At 43.3% G+C, this 20972-nt stretch overlaps 1 protein-coding gene across 25 annotated transcripts in view; it reads left to right on the plus strand.

The window, feature by feature from the left end:
- Nucleotides 1-20972, plus strand: part of APBB2 (amyloid beta precursor protein binding family B member 2) — a 586942-nt gene that overhangs the window by 529612 nt on the left and 36358 nt on the right. For all 25 annotated transcript variants that reach the window (XM_033946701.1, XM_033946629.1, XM_033946610.1 and 22 more), the window contains one exon: nucleotides 16463-16577. In XM_033946701.1, coding sequence (XP_033802592.1) covers nucleotides 16463-16577 — 115 coding nt within the window. The remainder of the gene's footprint in view (nucleotides 1-16462; nucleotides 16578-20972) is intronic.

A 20972-nucleotide genomic window follows, 5' to 3' on the forward strand; every position in this document is an offset into this window, starting at 1 on the left:
TAGTTAGCTTTTGTCTAATTTGATTAAATTATCCCAAGAGTTTAAAATGTGTTTATTTTATATAGCTCTATAATAATTGACTTTGTTCCAAGTCATAAGTAACAGATTAATAAGAGTAATGATGCTCTCAGTGCTGTACACATTGTATTTTCCAATGTTTTTCAAATACACTGTTTGCAATGCAGACATCTTTCAGGTTAAGTACATTTGTATGTTTGCTTGTTCATATTGTAAAGTAGCTGAATTATGCCTCATAATATTAACTCTTTTGTTCATGTGTATCCCAGTTTCTTGTTCATATTGTAAAGTAGCTGAATTATGCCTCATAATATTAACTCTTTTGTTCATGTGTATCCCAGTTTCTGAGTAAACATATTAAATCATGTGATTTACAGCAGGACAGGAGAGTGCATTTTTATTCTTTCCAACCCAATGGAACTCAGAAAGAATTATACAAATGGGGTTGAAAATTATCTGTCTGCCTAGAGGCAAAATAAGTCTCCAAAAATGTAACCACAGTGCATTTCTATGGAGGCGTTCCAGTTTCTGTAGCATAGAAACTTACATAGAGGGAAATGGAGCAGTTATGGAATTCTTCTATTCAGACTGTGTTTTACTACTCTCCCCCCCCACACACACACACACCACCACCACCACATCTATCCCTACTCCTAAAAGCTGTCTCCTTCTACAGCGCCACCGTCCTGCAAATTAACCCATCTCAACTCTTCCACTATCCATGCAAATTGCCCTATTTCCAGTGACACAGGGAAAAAATTTGTCCCCTTCCCAACCCTGCGAGCTAGGTCCCCATCCTCGCAAACCATCTGATCCCATCCGCACAAGCCTCGAGCAGTTTTATACTGAACTTATTGTATTAAAGTATAAAAAGAAACAATGTCTGTACAATTGTCATTTTATAAATCAAAGTTCTAGCTGCCAAACTAGAGGAAGAGATCTTCAGCTAGCAGGGCTTTGTTTCTAAATGTTTATCAACACAGCTAATATACTACTTTATCCTAAAGCAAAAAAAAGAAAAGAAATAGGATTTTTTTTTCTACCTTTGTTGCTGGTTTCTGCTTTCTTCATTTTCTAGTCATTCTATTCCTTCCATCCACTGTCTGCCTTCTCTCTGCCTCTTCCATATGGCATCTGCTCTGTTATTGTGCCTCTCCCTTACATCTCTTATTTATTTATTTAATTTGATTTCTATTCCGTTCTCTCGGGGGCTCAGAATAGGTTACAATTGACATTCACAAAAAATTACAGGACAAAGGCATACCTAGAAGAGACAGGAGTGTGAGAAAAGGAGAGAGAAGAGGGGAAGGGAGGGGGAGCACAAGAAGGCAGGGAGTCAGAGGCGGGAAGGGGCAGAAGGAGGAGGGAGAGGAAGAGAGCAGGGGGTAGGCTGATCGTTAGCACTGTTCAGGTGAAGAGATGGATCTTCAGCATTTTCTGGAAGGTCATCAGCGAGACTTGAGATCTTATCTGGGCAGGCAACTGATTTCAGAGACGGGGATGAAGTGGCTGTATGAGTGTTTATAAGCCGTTTCCCTCCACCCCTTTGGTCTGACACCCATCTTCTTCCCTCTGCAACCCCCTCCCCATAGTCTTACATCTCTGTCTTCTTCCCTTCCATCTTTTCTTCCCTCGCCCAGGTGGTTTTTAGCATCTCTCTCCTCCTTTCCTCCCTTCAGACCTGGTATCTGTCTCCCAAATCCAGCATGTGCCCTTTTTTCTTCATCCCCTCCTTCCATCTAGTATGTGCTCCCCTCTCTCTCTCCTCCCCACTTTCCTTCAGCGTCTGCTCCTCTCTCCTATCCCCTCCCCCTCTCCCCTTCCCTTCAGCGCCCTTCATGTGGTTCAGCAACCCCCTTCCTCCCGATCACCACAGTATGGGCATCTCCCTCCCTCCCTTCCCCTCACCTTCGCTTAAGATTTTCATTTTTCTGTCTCTGAGCAGCCTTAAGTTGCATCTGCACTGAAACTTCTCCTCTGATGCAACTTCCTGTTTCAGGTTGTGTCAGAGGAGAAGTTTCAGGCAGCCGCGCACAACTTGTATAAAGACTTGTGTCGCTTGATGAAAGAAAAATGAAAATCGCCAGCAAAGGTGAGAGTGAGAGAGGTAGATGCCCAGACCGCAGCAATCGATAGGTAGGGGGCTGCTGGACTGTGTGATTGCAAGGGGTGATAAGTATTTTGCGCGCATTGCCTCACTTAACTGCGGAGACAAGGCCATTCATCACTCCACAGGGCAGTGAATGGCCTTGTCCTCATATCCACGGCAACCAGGTTTATTTTCTTCATATTTCGGCAGCAAAACTTAACCACTCCATCTCCAACCTTTTGACGGCAACGGGCGACTTCAAAACTTTTCGAAAAGAAATCAAAACCCTACTTTTCAAAAAATTTATCCAGATATCTTAACCCAACCCTTCCCCCTCCTCCTAGATAAATTCTCCCCCTAAACCTCCACTTAAATAATCTCTTCCTCCCCAAAACGCCAACCAAGTATTCAGATCCCTGAAATGTAATGTAATCTTATTTGTACTCTAACTGTAATCTATTTGTTATATCACACAGTAACGTACAGTCAATTTAATATCCAATTTGCAAGTTCTTCCGGAATTAATCCAGGTACCTCTCCTCCCTTGTAACCAAACCCCCCCCCAAAAAAAAAAACTGTTGTAACTTCACTGGAAATGTCCAGTTAGCTCTTTTGTAATCCGCCTTGAACTGCAAGGTATAGGCGGAATAGAAGTCCCTAATGTAATGTAATGTTACCCGCAGATTGCCATGGGTAACAGTCACTGTGTCAAGTTTCAAGTTTAATAAAGTTTTGATTAATCGCTTAATCATAATTCTAAGCGATGTGTCATTCTCTAATTGTGACCCATGTCTCTCAATAGAAGAGGATAAAGATATTGGTGTATACAAGATAATATTTATCCTTTCCTAATTTGTTTTGTTTTGGTGGTGTTATCCCCAATATAGAGAGCCTTATATATGATGTGTTGCCAAGGGGACTTGGGTGATCTTAAACTCAAAAATTGCTATGCTTCTGTCTGTTTTGTGAACGACAGTATCTTTGCATTACAGTCAACGTTGCTTAATGCATGCCCTTCGGACCTGGTCACCATTTGCGCTTAAACGTAGTGTGTGCTTAATAGGAATACCACTTGTTAGTCATGAAAAATCACAGTACGCTGTAGTCAAATGAAAAATCACAGTACGCTTTTAGTCAAATGCAATAAAACTTTTATTCAACCAAAACCACACCAAATACAATGTAATATGGTACAGTTGTAGAAACAATACTGTTCAGTCTAATGCAATAAACATTTTTTTTAAACCAGCATTCTACTGAAATAATCAGTTATTGTTTTCCGACGCAGATTGCATGATTCAGGCTGTATATCTGACTACTGATGCTTTAAAACTGTCCATAGTTGCGACAGCCATTTATCTCCAGATAACAGCGCAGCTTGTGTAGGGACTTCAGCATGTCCAAGAAGGAAACAATTTCTGCAGGTGGTTCATTAGTCTTGATAACAGCAGCAGTGTCTCCGTTATCATCAGACTCTTGGCTGTCTACAGTGTCATTTATGACTGTACAGATATCGGAATTAGTGCTGTCAGATGATGTGGGCTGATCGTTGTCAATGGCGACATATAGCTCAAACGAGAGTCCAACTGGGAGTTCAATGGACAAAGTGTCAGCTTCTGTTGTCTCATTAGATGCGTGAACGAAGTTTGCCCATCAATAGCAATTTGAAATCGTTGATGATGAAACTAGACTCCATGCCTCCTGTACCATATGAAGAGAGTTGAGCACCGTCATTTTTCTCGCCAGCTCGGGGGCTGGATTCCGTGCTTGAATCAGTCACTGCCATCACATATCATAGGACGAGTGACCTGTAATGACGTTTGAAGTTTGCGATTATCCCTTGGTCCATCGGCTGGATCAAAGAGGTCGTGTTTGGTGGCAGAAACATGAGTTTGATGTTGGTCTTACATCATTGCTGTGTGCTGCACAGTTATCACACAGCATTACAGTGTGCCTCGTATGCCTTCTTATCAGATTGTCAAGCTTCGATAACCATTCAATCCACAATGTTGCTGTCATCCGTGCGTTTTTGTTGCTTTCATATTCAACAGGCAGGCATTTAATGTTTTTGAAGCACCGAGGATTTCGATTCTTCCCAATTACCAGTGGCTCGAGCTTTTCACTACCATCCATATAATATTGCAACTGAGCAGCAATATCAGTCGTTCCTTTGGCACCTTGAAGCCAACAGTTTTGCTGCGTTTGAAGGCTAGTGTTCCATCAAGGATGGCACACCAGTACAGGCCTGTCTCATCAGTTCATAACCACCAATAACTGATGGCAACACTTCCATGACCCATCTTTCTGCACCAAACTCATCTGTGTCTTGTTTTTCGCCAAGTTGCTTCTTAAATTTTATGCCATTACAAACTTTCCACCTCTCTAACTATCCATTTGTCGCTTTGAAGTCTTCAACACCCAGTTCTTCAGATAACTGTGCTGCTTTTTCCATCAGCAGAGGTCCACTGATTGGAAGTTGTCGACTTCTAGCTTCAGCAAACCATCGCCTGTATAAAGTATCCAGCCTTCCTAATTCTTTTCCATTTTCTGGTAGGATTGCTGTTGTTTTGGCAGTCTTTCAATATTGCTTACCTTTTTTTTGTAAATCCGAGAAATCTGGCTAGGATGAACGCTGTAATGTTTTGCAATAGAGACCTGACTCTTCCTTTGGTCAAGTGTCTTTAACACATTGGCACGTTCATCTAAAGACAATAATTTTTGTCCAGCATGGTGGACACATTCGGCAAAAGACAATGATTTTTTGTCCACGCGACACCATAGTGCAGTTCCGAAAGTTCAAATACCTGGCCAGGCCTAGGCTGCAGTTCCAAACACGTTGCTCATCCACGTCGGAATGTGATTCCATTTAACCGGCGTGAACGTAACGTGAGAGAATGGAGGTTGGACCTAGAACATCTTTGTGCATAAGCAGATTGTGTGTTTATCAGAATTCCAATTATCCGGAGTTTACGTCCATTGACTTTTAATGTAAAAATAATGGGACCGTGCTGGTCAGATGTGGATAACCAAAGTGTGTGCTTAACTGACGTGCACTTAGGTGGAGTCGACTGTACATATTTTCTTTGCATATATAAATGAAAATTGTGCTTCGTTCTTTATGCTAGAGACAAGTAATAATAATATTTCTAGTTTATTCAAAGATTGTGGCTGAGTTTTTGTAGGTGTCTCTGAAGAAGGATAAATTAGAAAGGGTAGCTTATGTTGTCTCACAGGGATCATCACATGCATCCTTTGCTTATAAGGCCCTGAAGAAAAATACAAGTACAATTAGAAGTAAAAGATACTCATATTAAGGTAGAGCTGTTACTATTCAACTGCATTTTAAATTAATGTGAACACAGATTCCAGTTATTGAACTGTCATTCTGTGAAAATGAGGTCACTCTTGGTACTCTTGGGAAATTTCCAATAGGGATGATGTATCTAATCAAGAAGATGTAAATAATTGTAGGAGAGCAGGATCGATGGTGGTTCTTGACGTTGATAGATCGCTATATAGACAATTGTTGAAGTAAATGATGAATGAATAAACATTTTAAAATCAGTATTCAGTAGGTGGGAGTAAGGACACAGATGATTATTTTGGTGGTGGTGGTTGGGGGGGGGGGTTGTCAGATTATCTTATAAGGTCTGATTCATTACAGTTTTCCCTTAGCCTGGAAAAAAAGTTCTAGATGAATCAGACCCATAGGAAATAGCTTCCTGGGTATTAGATTGAAAGTAAGAAATTTAGCAAGGTACAAAATCAAGAAGTCCTGTCACTGCTTATGGAAGTGAAACACTATTAAACTATGTTTCAGCCTTGGAAAGATGGAATGTGGTAAGGTAATGTAACAGGGATAGCAAACTCTAGTCTTTAGCACTGCAGACAGTCCTACTTTTCTGTATATATACAATTAATTGTCATGAGATAGATGTGTTTGCATTCAGTCAGTCTACAGGGTGAGGCACAAAGATTGATGCTTGGCGTTTTAATAGACCAGTGTGATTTTTGTAGGTGTGTACTTCAGCTTTTACCAAAGCAGCCTTATGGGGCAAAGACCTGGAAAAACTAATTATACACGCAAATAACTATGGTGAATTTAGGAAACACCTAAAAACATACCTGTTCTTGAATTACCTAGGTAACGAATCTATACAATCGCTCCCATCACAATCTCTCCCTTAAATCTGATCCCGTAAACTGTTAGCCTCTAATCTCTAACTATGTATGTTCCATTCAATTTGTAGCATCTTTCTAATCATTGTAAACCGCATAGAACTTCACGGTCCTGCGGGATATATACAGTTATTATTATTATTATTTTTCTTTTTTCCCCTCTTCTTTTAGTGCATATTACAATTAGATAGCTGTTTTGATCCTATTGTAATGTAGCAGCATTCTTCCCTACGATCCTTTGTGACGACCTCATTGTTTTACTTTAATATTATAGCTATCTAAATATTTGGAGGAGAAGCATCTTAGTCATCTATCCCATTACCGTAAATTCGGTACTCGGTGCTTTGATTTAGATAACCTATCCTATAGTATTGGCACAGAATTTTAGCACTGTCAGCATCTATATAGACAGTCCAGCTTGTGACATCAGCACTTCTTATTATGTGTGCAGTTCACCAAATATTTATGTTTTTCATGGTCATATCATTTAATTTTTTTCACTTTTCCGTTATTTACTTTTTGCTCTAGTACTTTGGAGGTTTAAACCTTTGTGATACGCATCTTGATAACGAGGCTGTAGCGTTCATTTCAAATAGAGGCAATAATGTCTTTCTTCGTAATAATAATAAGGATGTAACATTCAGTTTAAATAGAGGCAACAGTGTTTTTTCATAAGGATTCTTGAAGATGCTCACTTTTTCTTACCTCCATTTATGTGAACAACTATACAGTTGTAGGTGAGTGGTACTATTTGTAGATCCTTTTATTTATCATTCCATTATTATTGGTGGTACACTTCAACGGCATGCCTCTGCTGGCCACTGCTGCTGATTTAGGAGGCCCAGAGATCCTGTCAGTTGAATTTTAGATGACAGAAAAGTGGGTGTGACAAGCTATTACTTTCATCCACCTGTGTATTTTTGACCCCTGAGGCAGGTGTTATCATATGTTGAAACATGATGCCATGTTGGATCAACATTTTTGTAGATCCATACAATAAACTTATGTTTTTACTGATCCTTCTGGCTCTTCATTTGGAGTAATTATTTGCTCTTTTGGAGGAAATTGTTCATTGGCGGCCAAGCTTTCTGTTTAGGATTGCCGCGCCAGCTCTGAGCAATTTTTTAGGTTTCATAAGATTGATTTCTGATTAATTTGGCAAAATGTTAGACCTTCCATCATTCTACTATAGAGACTCCTGAGGCAGGCCCATTTGGAGCCAAAACACTTTCATGTCAAGTCTTGGCACATAATAAAGTACTTTGAGCACCAGAGTCTACTTTTGATGGTTGTTGCTTCCTCAAATTTTAAATTGAAGTTATTTGAATGGATTACCGACTCCCTGGATATAGGAAAATTTCCTTCAGATGCTGGTAATATAATAATTACCCCGATAATTAAAAATATTAAGGAATCTACTTCTCTGCTTACCAGTTACAGACCAATAGCATCTATTCCCTTTTTTGTTAAAATCATGGAAGGTCTGGTTCATATCCAATTGACCAAACATCTTGAGCAACACTCTTCTCCATGATTCACAATCAGGATTTAGATCCTACTTCAGCACCGAAACAGTGATAACTGCATTATTGGATTATTTAATAAGCCTTCTAAGTAAAGGCAAAAGTGCACTAGTGCTTCAATTCGATCTTAGTAGCGCCTTTGATCTAGTAGATCAACCTACTTTATTAATTTGTTTGGATACTCTGGGCCTTCAAGGAAATGTTTTCGCCTGGTTCAAAGATTTTCTGGAGTCCAGATTGTACCAAGTTAAGTTTAGGACCCACCTCTCTTCAATCTGGAATAACCCATATGGTGTTCCTCAGGGTTCTCCACTTTCACCTACACTATTCAATGTATATTTTTCATCATTGGGCTCATGTTTGAGCAGCCTGGATGTAGAACTGTTTAGTTGCGCTGACATTACTATTGTCATACCTTTTACTTCAGCCCTATCCCAGATTACCACTAAAGTTGAAATTGTAATGGAACAGATGGATTCCTGGATGCAAAAATTTAAACTCAAACTAAACTCTGGCAAAACAAAGTTTTTCATGGCAAATGCAAGTAATATTTCTTCTGAACCTTCTATTAGTATAAATTCAATTCAGTATATAATTCATCCAACGATTAAAATTTTGGGAGTTATTTTAGACCAGCATCTTACAATGCATGCTCAGATAGATGCTGTAGTATGTAAATGCCACATCACATTATGGAAATTGCGAACAATTAGATCTTATTTTGAATTTACTGCTTTTAGATTACTGGTTGAATCGTTACTACTGAGTCTTCTTGATTATTGCAATATTATCTATCTGACAGTCACCAAGAAAGAATTAGCAAGACTTACAATAATACAGAATACCGCGGTCATGTTACACCCTTTTATTGCGAATTGCATTGGCTGCCAATGGAGGTCCGGGTATTGTTTAAACTAGGCTGTTTCTGTTACAGCTCCTTCTTACTTAGTCAGTAGATTTTCTTTAGCATCATACAGACATAGTAGAAGAACTCATCCTTTGTTTAATTTTCTATCTGTCCACGGTTGCAGGTGTAAGAAATTTCTGAATCATACTTTGGCATCTCAGGCAGCTATTCATGACAACAAATTCCGAATATTGTTGCTTACTACCCATTCCTATGGACATTTTAGAAAACAATTGAAGACCTATCTTTTTTCTAAATACAGTGGTACCTCGGTTTACGAGTTTGCGAGTGTTTTGCAAGACGAGCAAAACATTTGCAAAATCGGCACCTCGGAAACCGAGCATGGCTCGATTTATGAGCCCCCCCATCGTGATCCAGCACCCTCCCCCGCTATCTGGCCCCCTCCCCCCCCCCCCGCGATCCGGTTCCCCCCCACCGCGATTGGGCACCCCCCCGCCGCTGCTTACTGTCATCTGGGCACCAGCACCGGCATGTCCTGTGCGTTGGTGCCGGTGCCCGAAGATCGGCCTCCTCTTCTTCACGGAGAGAACTTGAACTCGCAGGCCTTGAGCATGTGCAGATGCTCAAGGCCCAGCAAGAAGAGGAGGCCAATCTTCAGGCACCGGCACCAATGCACAGGATATGCTGGATTGGTGCTGGTGCCCAGATGAAAGTAAGCAGTGGCGGGGAGGTGCCCAGTCGCGGCGGGGGGTGCCAGATCACGGGGGGGAAGTGTGCCGGATCGCAGGGGGGCCTTCGGTGGGAGCAATGCTGGTTCTCGGGGGGGGTGGGGGGATAGAGCAGCGCTGCTGGCCTCGGGGGGTGGGAATGTATCAAAGCGAGTTTCCATTATTTCCTATGGGGAAACTCGCTTTGATAAACGAGCATTTTGGATTACGAGCATGCTCCTGGAACGGATTATACTCGTAATCCAAGGTACCACTGTATTTGACTGTTTAACGAATCATCTTATTTCATGTTTACTTATAACTTTTTGTAAACCGCATTGAACTTCTGGTTATGCGGTCAATAAGCACAATGTTATGTTATGTTACTTCACTGATTGATTTCTACTTTCTAAGCTTTTGGGAAGTTTAGCATCTCCTGTTTCTCTGGAAATCCCCCAGCACATGGACACATCCTCATAGCTCTTTATCAATTATAACCCCATATACCCTTCTGTGGTACTGTCTACCAGAATTGACTCCCCCCCCCCCCAGGCCAAGATTAATTAATCGAGGGCCCCTAGGCACACAAGTACACTGGGCCCCCTGCCCCACCCCACATGAGATAGATTTGCATCTCAAGGAGGCAGTGCATGCAAATCCATCTCATACATATTCATTGAGGATATCCTGAAAACCTGACCTGCCTGTGGCTGAGGACCGGTATTGCCTACCCCTGCCCTAAGGTATTGCCTATGTAATGCCTTGTTTTCCCAGTTAGCCAAACAGATTTCTAGTATTCGGTTATGTACACTTCTCCCTCTGTATTCGCGGTGATAGGGGAATAGCAAGACAGCGAATACAGAGAAACCGTGAATAACTTCTCGTATGTTATTCGCTGTTTTCTATTAAAAACCATAGCAAATATTGAGAAACCTCGAATAACAAAAAAGATGATTCGCGATTTAAGTTGAAAATATTTATTGCAGCTTTTGAATAACACAGTGCTGTACATTAAACATGGGTGATCCAGTACTGTATAAAGTACTGTACAGTAATTATTTCTTACTCAGTCGGTGTCTTCCTTCTCATCGTCCCATACATGTACTGCATGCAGTACAGGAGGAGGAGAAAAAGAGGATAAGCAAGCACTTGGTCCCTCCTCAGGCAGTGGAAGTGAATCTTCAGTATGCGGTACAGGTGTAGGAGGAAGACGAAAAAACAATAAGAACATAAGAACTGCCATCTCCGGATCAGACCTTCGGTCCATCAAGTCCGACGATCCGCACATGCAGAGGCCCAGCCAGGTGTACACCTGGCATAATTTTAGTCACCCATATCCCTCTATGCCTCTCGTAAGGAGATGTGCATCTAGTTTGCTTTTAAATTCTAGAACAGTGGATTCCTCTGGGAGAGCATTTCAGGTGTCCATCACTCGTTGCGTGAAGCAGAACTTCCTGATATTTTCCTGGACTTGTCCCCCCTTAGCTCCAGTCCATGTCCTCTTGTCCGTGTCACATTGGACATTGTAAATCATTTTTTATCCTGCTCTATTTTGTCGATTGCTTTCAGTATTTTGAAAGTCTCGATTATATCCCCTCGCAGTCTCCTTTTCTCAAGGGAGAACAATCCCAGTCTCTTAAGTCATTCCTCGTATTCCAAGTTCTCCATACCTTTTATTAGCTTTGTTGCTCGTCTCTGCACCCTTTCCAGCAGTTTTATATCCTCCTCTTGAGGTTGGGAGACCAATGTTGGACATAGTATTCCAAATGTGGTCTGACCATTGCCCTATAAAGCGGCATTATAACTTTCTCCGATCTACTCGTGATTCCTTTCTTTATCATGCCTAACATTCTATTTGCTTTCTTTTCCACTGCCGTGCATTGTGCCGACGGTTTCAGGGTCCTATCTATCAGTACACCCAGGTCCTTTTCTTGTTTGCTCTTACCCAGAGTTGCACCTGACATTCTATACTCGTGTTCCTTGTTCTTTCTGCCTAAATGCATTACTTTGCTCTTTTCCACATTAAACTTAATCTGCCATTTCTCCGCCCATTTCTCTAACTGACACAAGTCACTCTGGAATTCCTCACTATCCTTCTGCGATCTGATCGCCCGGCATAGCTTTGTGTCATCTGCAAACTTGATGATCTCACTGGATGTTCCTTCTTCTAGGTCATTGATGAAAATATTAAATAAGATGTGCCCAAGTACTGAGCCCTGGGGCACACCGCTAGTCACTTTCTCCCTTGGGTGGAAGAGGTGGATGGAAAGGCAGTGACTCTAGGTATCTTTTGGAAATACATTGTGATTTCCATCTGTTCTTCTGCTTCATCATTTTTTAAATATATTTTTATATGTAGAAATTGCTGCTTCTGCTATCTCCTTCATCTTTAACGCACATACCATGAATGGGTTGATGTCATAGAAAAAATCGATTGCACCATTGAACCTGCGTATGCCCTCTGCAATATTATCCATTGTAAACTTGTCTTCTAACACTTCTTTTTCTTTTTCTACTCCTTCCTCCTCTTCATCTGGTATTGCCTCTCCTTCAGGAGTAGTCAGGTCAATTAAGAACATAAGAACATAAGAACTGCCATCTCCGGATCAGACCTTTGGTCCATCAAGTCCGGCGATCCGCACACGCGGAGGCCCTGCCAGGTGTACATCTTCCGTTAGTTCTTTTGCTCTGGTGTCTATTAAGTCTTGAATATCCTCCATATCCATATCTTCAAAGCCTTCCCCCCCCCTCACCTGCCTTGCCAAGTCCATGATGTCTTCCGTAATCTTGGACAGGCTCTGTGATATTGACAGTGTTCTCCCTTTTTATGCATTCAGACCAAAGATTCTTCCAGCACAAGTTCACTGACTCTGGCTTGACTGCTTTCACTGCTCTTTCAATAATATTGATGGCATCAGCAATACTGAAGTCCTTCCACTTTTTCATGATGTTATTCACGTTTGGGCCTTCGTCCATCACATGCACAATCCTCTCCAATGAATACCTTGTGTAGTATGCCTTGAATGTCCTAATTACCCCCTGGTCAAGAGGCTGGATGAGAGATGTTGTGTTGGGGGGGCATATAAACAATCTCAACACCCTCAATGTGGAACTCATGTGGGTCTGGATGTCCAGGGGCATTGTTCAATATCAACAGAACCTTGAATTCCATTCCTTTATTGGCCAGGTATTTTCTTACTTCAGGCACAAAACACTGATGAAACCACTGTAGGAACAGTGCTCTGATTGTCCAAGCCTTCTGGTTGCACATCCAATAAATAGGCAGTTGGAACTTATCTTTTCCCTTCAAGGCTCGGGGGGTCCTCTGCTTTATAAATCAGTGTTGGCTTACTGCATTTGCACAAAGCAGCATGGTTACCGTATTTTCGCGGATATAACGCGCACCATTGTAAAACGCGCACAGGGGTATAGCGCGCAGAAATCACGATGATATGTACAAAAACTTTTCTATACCGCGCTCAGGCATATAACGCGCATGCTGCCCGACTCTCCTCTGGCCACCCCGACTCTCCTTTCGCCCTCCCCGACTCTCATCTGGTTGCCCCGACTCACCCTGACTTTCGGTGCACTGCCCCGACTCTCCTCTGGTTGCCCCGACTCACCCTGACTTTCGGTGCACTGCCCCGACTCTCCTCTGGTTGCCCCGACTCACCGTTCACCCGCCCTGACTTTCGGTGCACCGCCCCGCCTCTCCGTGCCTGTCCCCCTTGAAGTCCTGTCCCCCCTTGAAGGTCTGCCTGTCCCCCCTTGAAGGTCTGCCTGTCCCCCCTTGAAGTCCTGTCCCCCTTGAAGATCTGCCTGTCCCCCCTTGAAGTCCTGTCCCCATCCTGAAAGCCTGATGCCCCCCCTCGACGTCCGATTCTTCTCCCCCCTCGGCAGGACCACTCGCACCCCCACCCCGAAGGACCGCCGACTCCCCGACAATATTGGGCCAGGAGGGAGCCCAAATCCTCCTGGCCACGGCGACCCCCTAACCCCACCCCGCACTACATTACGGGCAGGAGGGATCCCAGGCCCTCCTGCCCTCGACGCAGTTTGGCACGGGTTTGGCCCATGTGCCTCAGGCCGCGCCCCCAGGTGGGACCTAAGGCTCCAGGGCCTATTCTGATTGGCCCACGCGCCTTAGGCCCCACCAGTAGGCGGAGCTTTAGGACGGATGGGCCAATCCGGCCTCATTCCTTCGTTGGCTGCCTGCCGGACAGGCGGGTTTGGCTCCCGTCTGTCCGGCCAACTTCCAAAGGTACGGGGAAGGGGGGTGGGGGGTCGGCCAGGGGGGTCGCGGGTCGGTCGGAGGTTCTTGGGGGGGGACGGTCGTTGGAGGGAGGGGGGTTTGCGTCGAGGGCAGGAGGGCCTGGGATCCCTCCTGCCCGTAATGTAGTGCGGGGTGGGGTTAGGGGGTCGCCGTGGCCAGGAGGGTTTGGGCTCCCTTCTGGCCCAACTACACAAAGTACGGGGAAGGCGGGTGGGGGTGTCGTGGGGGTCGGCCAGGGGGGTCGCGGGTCGGCTGAGGGACGGGCGGAGGTTCTTGGGGGGGGCGGTCGTTGGGGGGAGGGGGTTTGCGTCGAGGGCAGGAGGGCCTGGGATCCCTCCTGCCCGTAATGTAGTGCGGGGTGGGGTTAGGGGGTCGCCGTGGCCAGGAGGGTTTGGGCTCCCTCCTGGCCCGATATTGTTGGGGAGTCGGCGGTCCTTCGGGGTGAGGGTGCGAGTGGTCCTGCCGGGGGGGGGATGTATCGGACGTCGGGGAGTCGGCCGGGCAAGAGGGCTTGGGCTCCCTCTTGCTCCGATCGTGGATGCGGGTGCGGGTGGGAGCGCGTGCGAGCGGTCGTTCGGGGTGGGGGTGCGAGCGGTCCTGCTGGGGGGGTGAATCGGGCGTCGGGCGGGGTGGGAACTATGTTTAAAAACTTTTGTATACCGCGCTCAGGCATATAACGCGCGAGGGGTATGCGCGGTACGTAAAATCACGTATAACGCGCGCGTTATATCCGCGAAAATACGGTACTCTATCCCTTGCAGCCTTGAAACCTGGTGCTCGCTTGTCCTCTTTGCTAATGAAAGTCCTCTATGATGTAATTTGGGGGAGGAGCCAACAACCAAAAAAACCTGTAAATAATCAAAACCACGATTGCTGAAACCACGAATACGGAGGGAAAAGTGTATTCATTTTTCTTTTCTGTCACTTTAATGATGATCTTTCTGGAAACTTCAATTAACATTTTGTCATTGCTGGTCCTGATGTAATCATTCAGTCTCCGTTTTTCCTCTTTAACAATTTACCTAACTTGGAGGTCAAGACCAAGTGCAAAGAAAAGGATCTGGGTATCATCATAGACAATACGATGAAACCAAAGCAAACGGGATGCTAGAATTATTTAAAATGGGATGGTTAACAAGACTAAGAATGTTATAATGCCCCTGTATCACTCCATGGTGCAACCTCATCTGGAGTATTTCATTCAGTTCTGGTCTCCTTATTTCAAGAAAGATATAGTGGCACTAGAAAAGATTCAAAGAAGAGCAACCAAAATGGTAAAGAGGATGGAACTCCTCTCATATGAGGAAAGACTAAAATGGTTAGGGCTCTTCAGCTTGGAAAAGAGACAGCTGAGGGGGAGATATGATTGAAGTCTACAAAATCCTGAGTGGAGTAGAACGGGTCAAAAATTACAAAGACTAGGGGACACTCGATGAAGTTACAGGGAAATACTTTTAAAACCAATAGGAGGAATTTTTTTTTCATTCAGAGAGTAGTTAAGCTCTGGAACGCATTGCCAGAGGATGTGGTAAGAGCAGATAGCGTAGCTGGTTTTAAGAAAAGTTTGGACAAGTTCCTGGAGGAAAAGTCCATAGTCTGTTATTGAGAAAGACATGGGGGAAGCCACTGCTTGCCTTGTATCGGTAGCATGGAATATTGCAACACCTTGGGTTTTGGTCAGGTACTAATGATGTGGATTGGCCACTGTGAGAATGGGCTACTGGGCTTGATGGACCATTGGTCTGACCAGTAAGGCTATTCTTATGTTCTTATAAGAGAATTTCCCTGAGGTAATTTTTCACACAAAGGTATGCCCATTCTAAAATGTGCTGGTACTGCACAGGGAAGAGCATGTGCATACTATTTATGTATGTGATCAGTTACAAAATTACTGTACCCAAATCATAAGAACTAGCTTAAAGTGTTTCTAATACTATTTTATAGTGTAATTTGATTCCTGCTACATGAAGTATTCTGCTAGCTAGGTGGTATGACAGGCTTCATGAACTTTCTTTAATGATGATAAGTGATCAGTTTCGTTTTGTTCTGTGGTTGATGGGCCTTTTCATTCTACCATGATGTGATTGTACAAGCATACCATTAGAACTCCTAGGACCATTTGATTTATGGGGTGCGAAAAGCTACTCGTGAAATACAGTTCTGTCTCATATGGCACAGCCCTGACTTTGACTTATTTCAAATCATCTGTCTTCCTTGTGTGAACCAGAATTGTTTCCAGATTTTTATGTGATGACTTCTCATCGGTGTCCTCTGCAGGGAAACACTGCAGGTGATGGAGCACTGAGAACATGCAAATGGGATGATGATTATAAATCCTCTGTCATTTTAGTTTTATTACAGAGCTCTTCATCTTGGCTAACTTCCAGAACATGTACAAATCCTGACCCTGAATATGAATCTCAGTCAGAAAAATATAATCTTCTAATTCTCCATTTGTGTTTTATTTATTAATTTATTTTGTTCAAGTACATGAGAGAGGCTTACAGTGTACTTCCGTTTGCACTAACAATATAGCTAATGTGTTAAATTTATTTTCTTATGTCCAGGGATTATAATAACTTTTTGTTATTAGCTTGTGAATATCAGAGCTTTAAGCTAAATTGATCTTTCTTGCTTGAGGTTTGTGACTATCTTAAATGTGAATCGCTTATAATTGCTTGAAGCTTGGAATTATTTTCCACTTTAGATAACTATAATGCGATTGGGTGAAATTAGTTAAAAGAGAAAGGTGGAAGTTAGTGAACAGAGAATGTTATTTATTGTCGATGAATCTTGTTTTTGCAGAGACTTTGCTTATGTAGCGAGAGACAAAGACACAAGAATTTTGAAATGTCATGTGTTCCGGTGTGACACCCCGGCAAAAGCTATTGCGACTAGTCTCCACGAAATCTGTTCAAAGGTAAGTGACTCGTGGACACAAACTAAGAACATAAGATGTTATTAATCACTGAATTATCATATACATTGGTATGTGTTAGGTAAGCCATAGAAATATGGTAATTTTCAAAATAGCATTTTTATTTTGAGATATTTATGAAACTCATAATTACACATTCACCAGCAGAGTGAAATCTTTGATTTCACTCAGGTCTAAAAATAATTCTTAAAATGTTTATATTGGCATTGTGGAAGTGATTTTACAAGGATGGGAACCACCCTAGAGAATGACAGGGGGACAAATTTGTCCCTGTCCCCGCAGGAACTCAGTTTCCCTGTCCTGTCCCCGCAAGTTTTGTCGCTGTTCCTGTCCCATTCCTGTAAGATCTGTCTTAACCACACAAGCCTCGAACACATATGATTTTAAAGTGTTTGAGGCTTATGCAGATGAGAACAGAGCTTGCAGGAATGGGGCAGGGACAGGAAAATAACTTGCAGGGTGGGATGGGAAAATGAGTCCCTACGGGGATGGGGAAAAATGTGTCCCCATGTCATTCTCTGGGCCACCGAGTTAAAGTATCTTATTAAGGGACCTTTTTACCAAACTATGGTGAAAAGTGCCTTAGTGTGTCCTTACTCAGGACATTCCCATGCGCTAAAGCCATCTTTACTGCTGGAATAAAATTCTCCACCCTCCCCCAGCCGGCCCGACGTTCTTCAGAGTTAGTTATTCTGGTTCCTGAGGAAGGGAGTTTCCTGAAACCATGCTTGGTTGACCCATCTTTTTGGCGTTCTTCTTTGCTTTTGGGGAGTTCGTTCTACATCTTATTCCAGCTAAGTTGGCGTTTTGTGATTCTTGTTTTTTGGGGGAGGTTCTCTTAGAGACTGTTGCCTGTCTGTACTCGTGTGTGTTGCTTTGTGCTTTAATTTTGCACTTTTTACACTTATTGATTGATTTATTTCACACACACTGGAAGAGCCCTATGATGGTGTGGGGGCAGGGACTGGTTGTCCTTATCTCATGATTTGCGCGCAGGAGCATTGCTCCTTTCGCTGCCTTATCACACTGAGGGCACTTCCTAATTAAATTATTGATTTTCTTATTTCCTTGTGGAGCTCACTGTTGTGTGCTGCGAGTATTTAGACAGTCAACAATCTCTTCGAGAACCTATTGATCTTCTCTGCCTCTTTATTTGGTATCTTGCGGAATATTGATGGCCACTAACCTTCCATTAGCGTGTGAACTCCTACCTCCACCTGTTTTGTAGGCGGTAATGGCTCATGCACTGATCAGTTAGTGCAGAACATGCCCTACTCTCCAATTCCAGACCTGTCCCATACTAAAAAATAAATTTTATTTTAATGCCTGGGTAGCACCTACACATCCAAAAATTACCATGGGATGCCTTTTTTTTTTTATTTTGCTGCAGGAAGCACACGTTGGTGCTTATCACAGCTAGGGCCCCTAAGGCATTAGTGGAAAGCCTATTTTATAAAAACAAGTAGGAACCTATTTGTCTTTCTAAAATATTAGCGGCAGGCATGGACATTTGCACTAGTCCTACAGCTGTGGTAAATGTTCATGCCAATATTTGTCAAGTTCACATGTAAATTACTGTATCTTGTAATCTACAGAATACTTTTGCCTGTGCATACCCACCATCAAAGTACACGCCATCAGTTCAAAGTACATACGCCAGTTAAGAGCTTATAAGAGGTCATTTGCATACATATGTGGCCATATACTCATGTAAATAATGACGTACTATCAAAGTGCGCATGTTCTATACTATTTAAAGTATTCACTGCCTGGTGCCCACAGTGGTGATGATGTGGGAGAAATTGGGATGGGTGTGTGAGAAATTTAGGCTTTCAGCTCTGTTAATCCGCCGGAGGCAACAGTTTGAGCATCTTTTGGGGCTCATAGACTGCGCTTGGCTAAAGGTGGGTCTGGTACTTCTTAGGGGCTTGGTGTTCTGACCCCCGTCCTTTTCCTGCCTTACCGGTTAGGGGACTAAGGTGCTTTTCGGTGAATGGACGTTCCAGCTGGTTCTCAGGGGGTGGGAGGGAAGGGGGGTGGATGGGATGGGCTTTGGGGGGGTCCTTCGTTGGGGGGTGGGTTGACAACTATTGTACACTGTATTACTGCTTTTATGGTTGTGTGGGTTCTGTGGCGCATCAGGGATGTGCACTGTACTGTTCCATTTTGTTGTTTGCACAGTGTTTGATTTCAAGTTTATTAGGTATCTTGATGAATCGCTTAATCAAACTTCAAAGCGATGTACACATTAAAATTTACATTTGTTAGGTAACTGTACAATACATACAAATATTTAAAAAAAAAAAAAAAAAATTACACTGTTTAAATAAAGAATTACAAAAAAATAAAGTATAAATTACTCTCTGTATATGACAACATGGGTAAAACAACTTGTGTTAGACCTGATAATCACCGCTAATTAACCAGGATTGAGAGGCCTCTCAGGTAGTGTTGTCAGATCATTGCTGAATTTTTAGTGGCACATAATCAATAGTGCCCAAAGTATTGCAACACTATCCTAGGGTGGAGCCTGGAATTAACCAGTTAGTTGTGATTGTTGTAGTAGTAGTAGTAGTAGTAGTAGTAGTAGTAGTAGTGGGTAACTACCGGGATAAAATTAGGACAGTAAAAAGAAATAGGCCAAACATTGATTACCTGGGTCAAATTCAGTATGTGGTAGTCAGTACCTTAAAAATCTCTGATCTTCATCTGCTGAATATTAGGTCCCATGGGTTTAAATCATATCCTAAGACAATTTTATAAAACACTGAAGTATGGGTAAGTAAAGAATTCCGGAACTTGGAGGCGAGGAGGATGGCAGTTTGAGTGCAGAGCTCCTCTCCCTGGACAATCTGCCTGCTTTTAAATATCAGCAGCAGTGGGAGATCAATTGCTTTTACACCTAAGCAGCAACGGGACCAACCCACCAAAAACCCACAGTCCCGGTCCTGCAAAAATATGAGCTCCACCCTCCCTGCAGTTCGCTAGGAAAATCAACTGCTTTTACACCTAAGCAGCAGCAGGACCAGCCACCACTACCAAGAGCCCTTTGCCCCGATCCAGCCAGGCATGTGAGCTCCTCCCTCTGCAGTCCATTGGAGAGATCAATCTACCTGCTTTTAAATATCAGCAACAGTGGGAAATCAACTGCTTTTACACCTCAGCAGCAGCGGAACTATCCACAACTACCAAGAGCACACAGACCCGATCCAACCAAGAGTGTGAGCTCCACCTCCCCCTGCAGTCCACTAGGAAGATCAACTGTTTTTTACACCTAAGCAGCAACAGGACCAGCCACCACTACCGAGAGCCCTTTGCCCTGATCCAGCCAAACAAGTAAGCTCTTCCCCCAGCATTCCGTTGGAAAAATCAATATGCTTGCTTTTAAATATTATCAGAAGTAGGAGATCAACTGCTTTTACACCTAAGCAGCACCAAGACCAGCCGCCACTATCGAGAGCTTTTGTCCCAATCCAGCTCCTCCCCCTATATCCCGTTTAAGAGATCAATCTACCTGCTTTAAATATCAGCAGCAGTAGAAAAACAACTGCTTTTACATACAAGCAGCAGCAAGACCTACCGCAACCACCAAGAGCCCACAGACCCGATCCTGCCAGGAGTGTGAACTCCTCCCCCTGCAGTCCATTGGAGAGATCAATCTGCCTGCTTTTAAATATCAGCAGCAGTGGAGATCAACTGCTTTTACACCTAAGCAGCAACGAGATCAGCCACAACCACCGAGAGCACACAGACCCGATCCTACCAAGAGTGTGAACTCTTCCCCCCATGCAATCCGCTAAGAAGATCGACTGTTGGCTCTGGGTGGCTTTCCCGCAGAGGAGAGAATCCTGCATTCACCGTGGGCCTCATCTGGGGCAGCCTCCTTGGAGCGGCTGGGGCACGGGCAGTGTGTCTGGGAGGGAATGCATGGATGGGAGAACATCGCAGGGGAGGAGACATAGGCATCCTGGGCCTGTCTGCCAAGTCTCTTCCCTGAAGAAGCCCTTTCTGGAAACATCAATCGCTCCTCCTAAACTTACTTGCTCCACTTCATCACTGACGCTGAAACCGTGGATTGAAGACAAAGTTTTATTTTATTTTTCTTTCCAGCTTATGATTTATCTTTAATCTTATCTATTGTTTTGCCTTTTGTCTTTGTTTTGTTCTATTTCTATCATTTAAATTTCTCCAGAATTCTACTATTCAACGACTCCCCCTTCTGCTTCTATTCCTTTCTCTCCTCTCTTCTACCTTCCAAAGCATTTAGATCAATGCTGTCTTGTTAAAATGTTTATTTTATTTTTATTTTTCCTATAACTCTACTTTTCACTTCTCTATTATCCTCCAGGTACTTTAGTTAGATTGTGAGCCTTCGGG

The sequence above is a fragment of the Geotrypetes seraphini genome, chromosome 1, assembly GCF_902459505.1.
Source record: "Geotrypetes seraphini chromosome 1, aGeoSer1.1, whole genome shotgun sequence".
Lineage (NCBI taxonomy): Eukaryota > Metazoa > Chordata > Amphibia > Gymnophiona > Dermophiidae > Geotrypetes > Geotrypetes seraphini.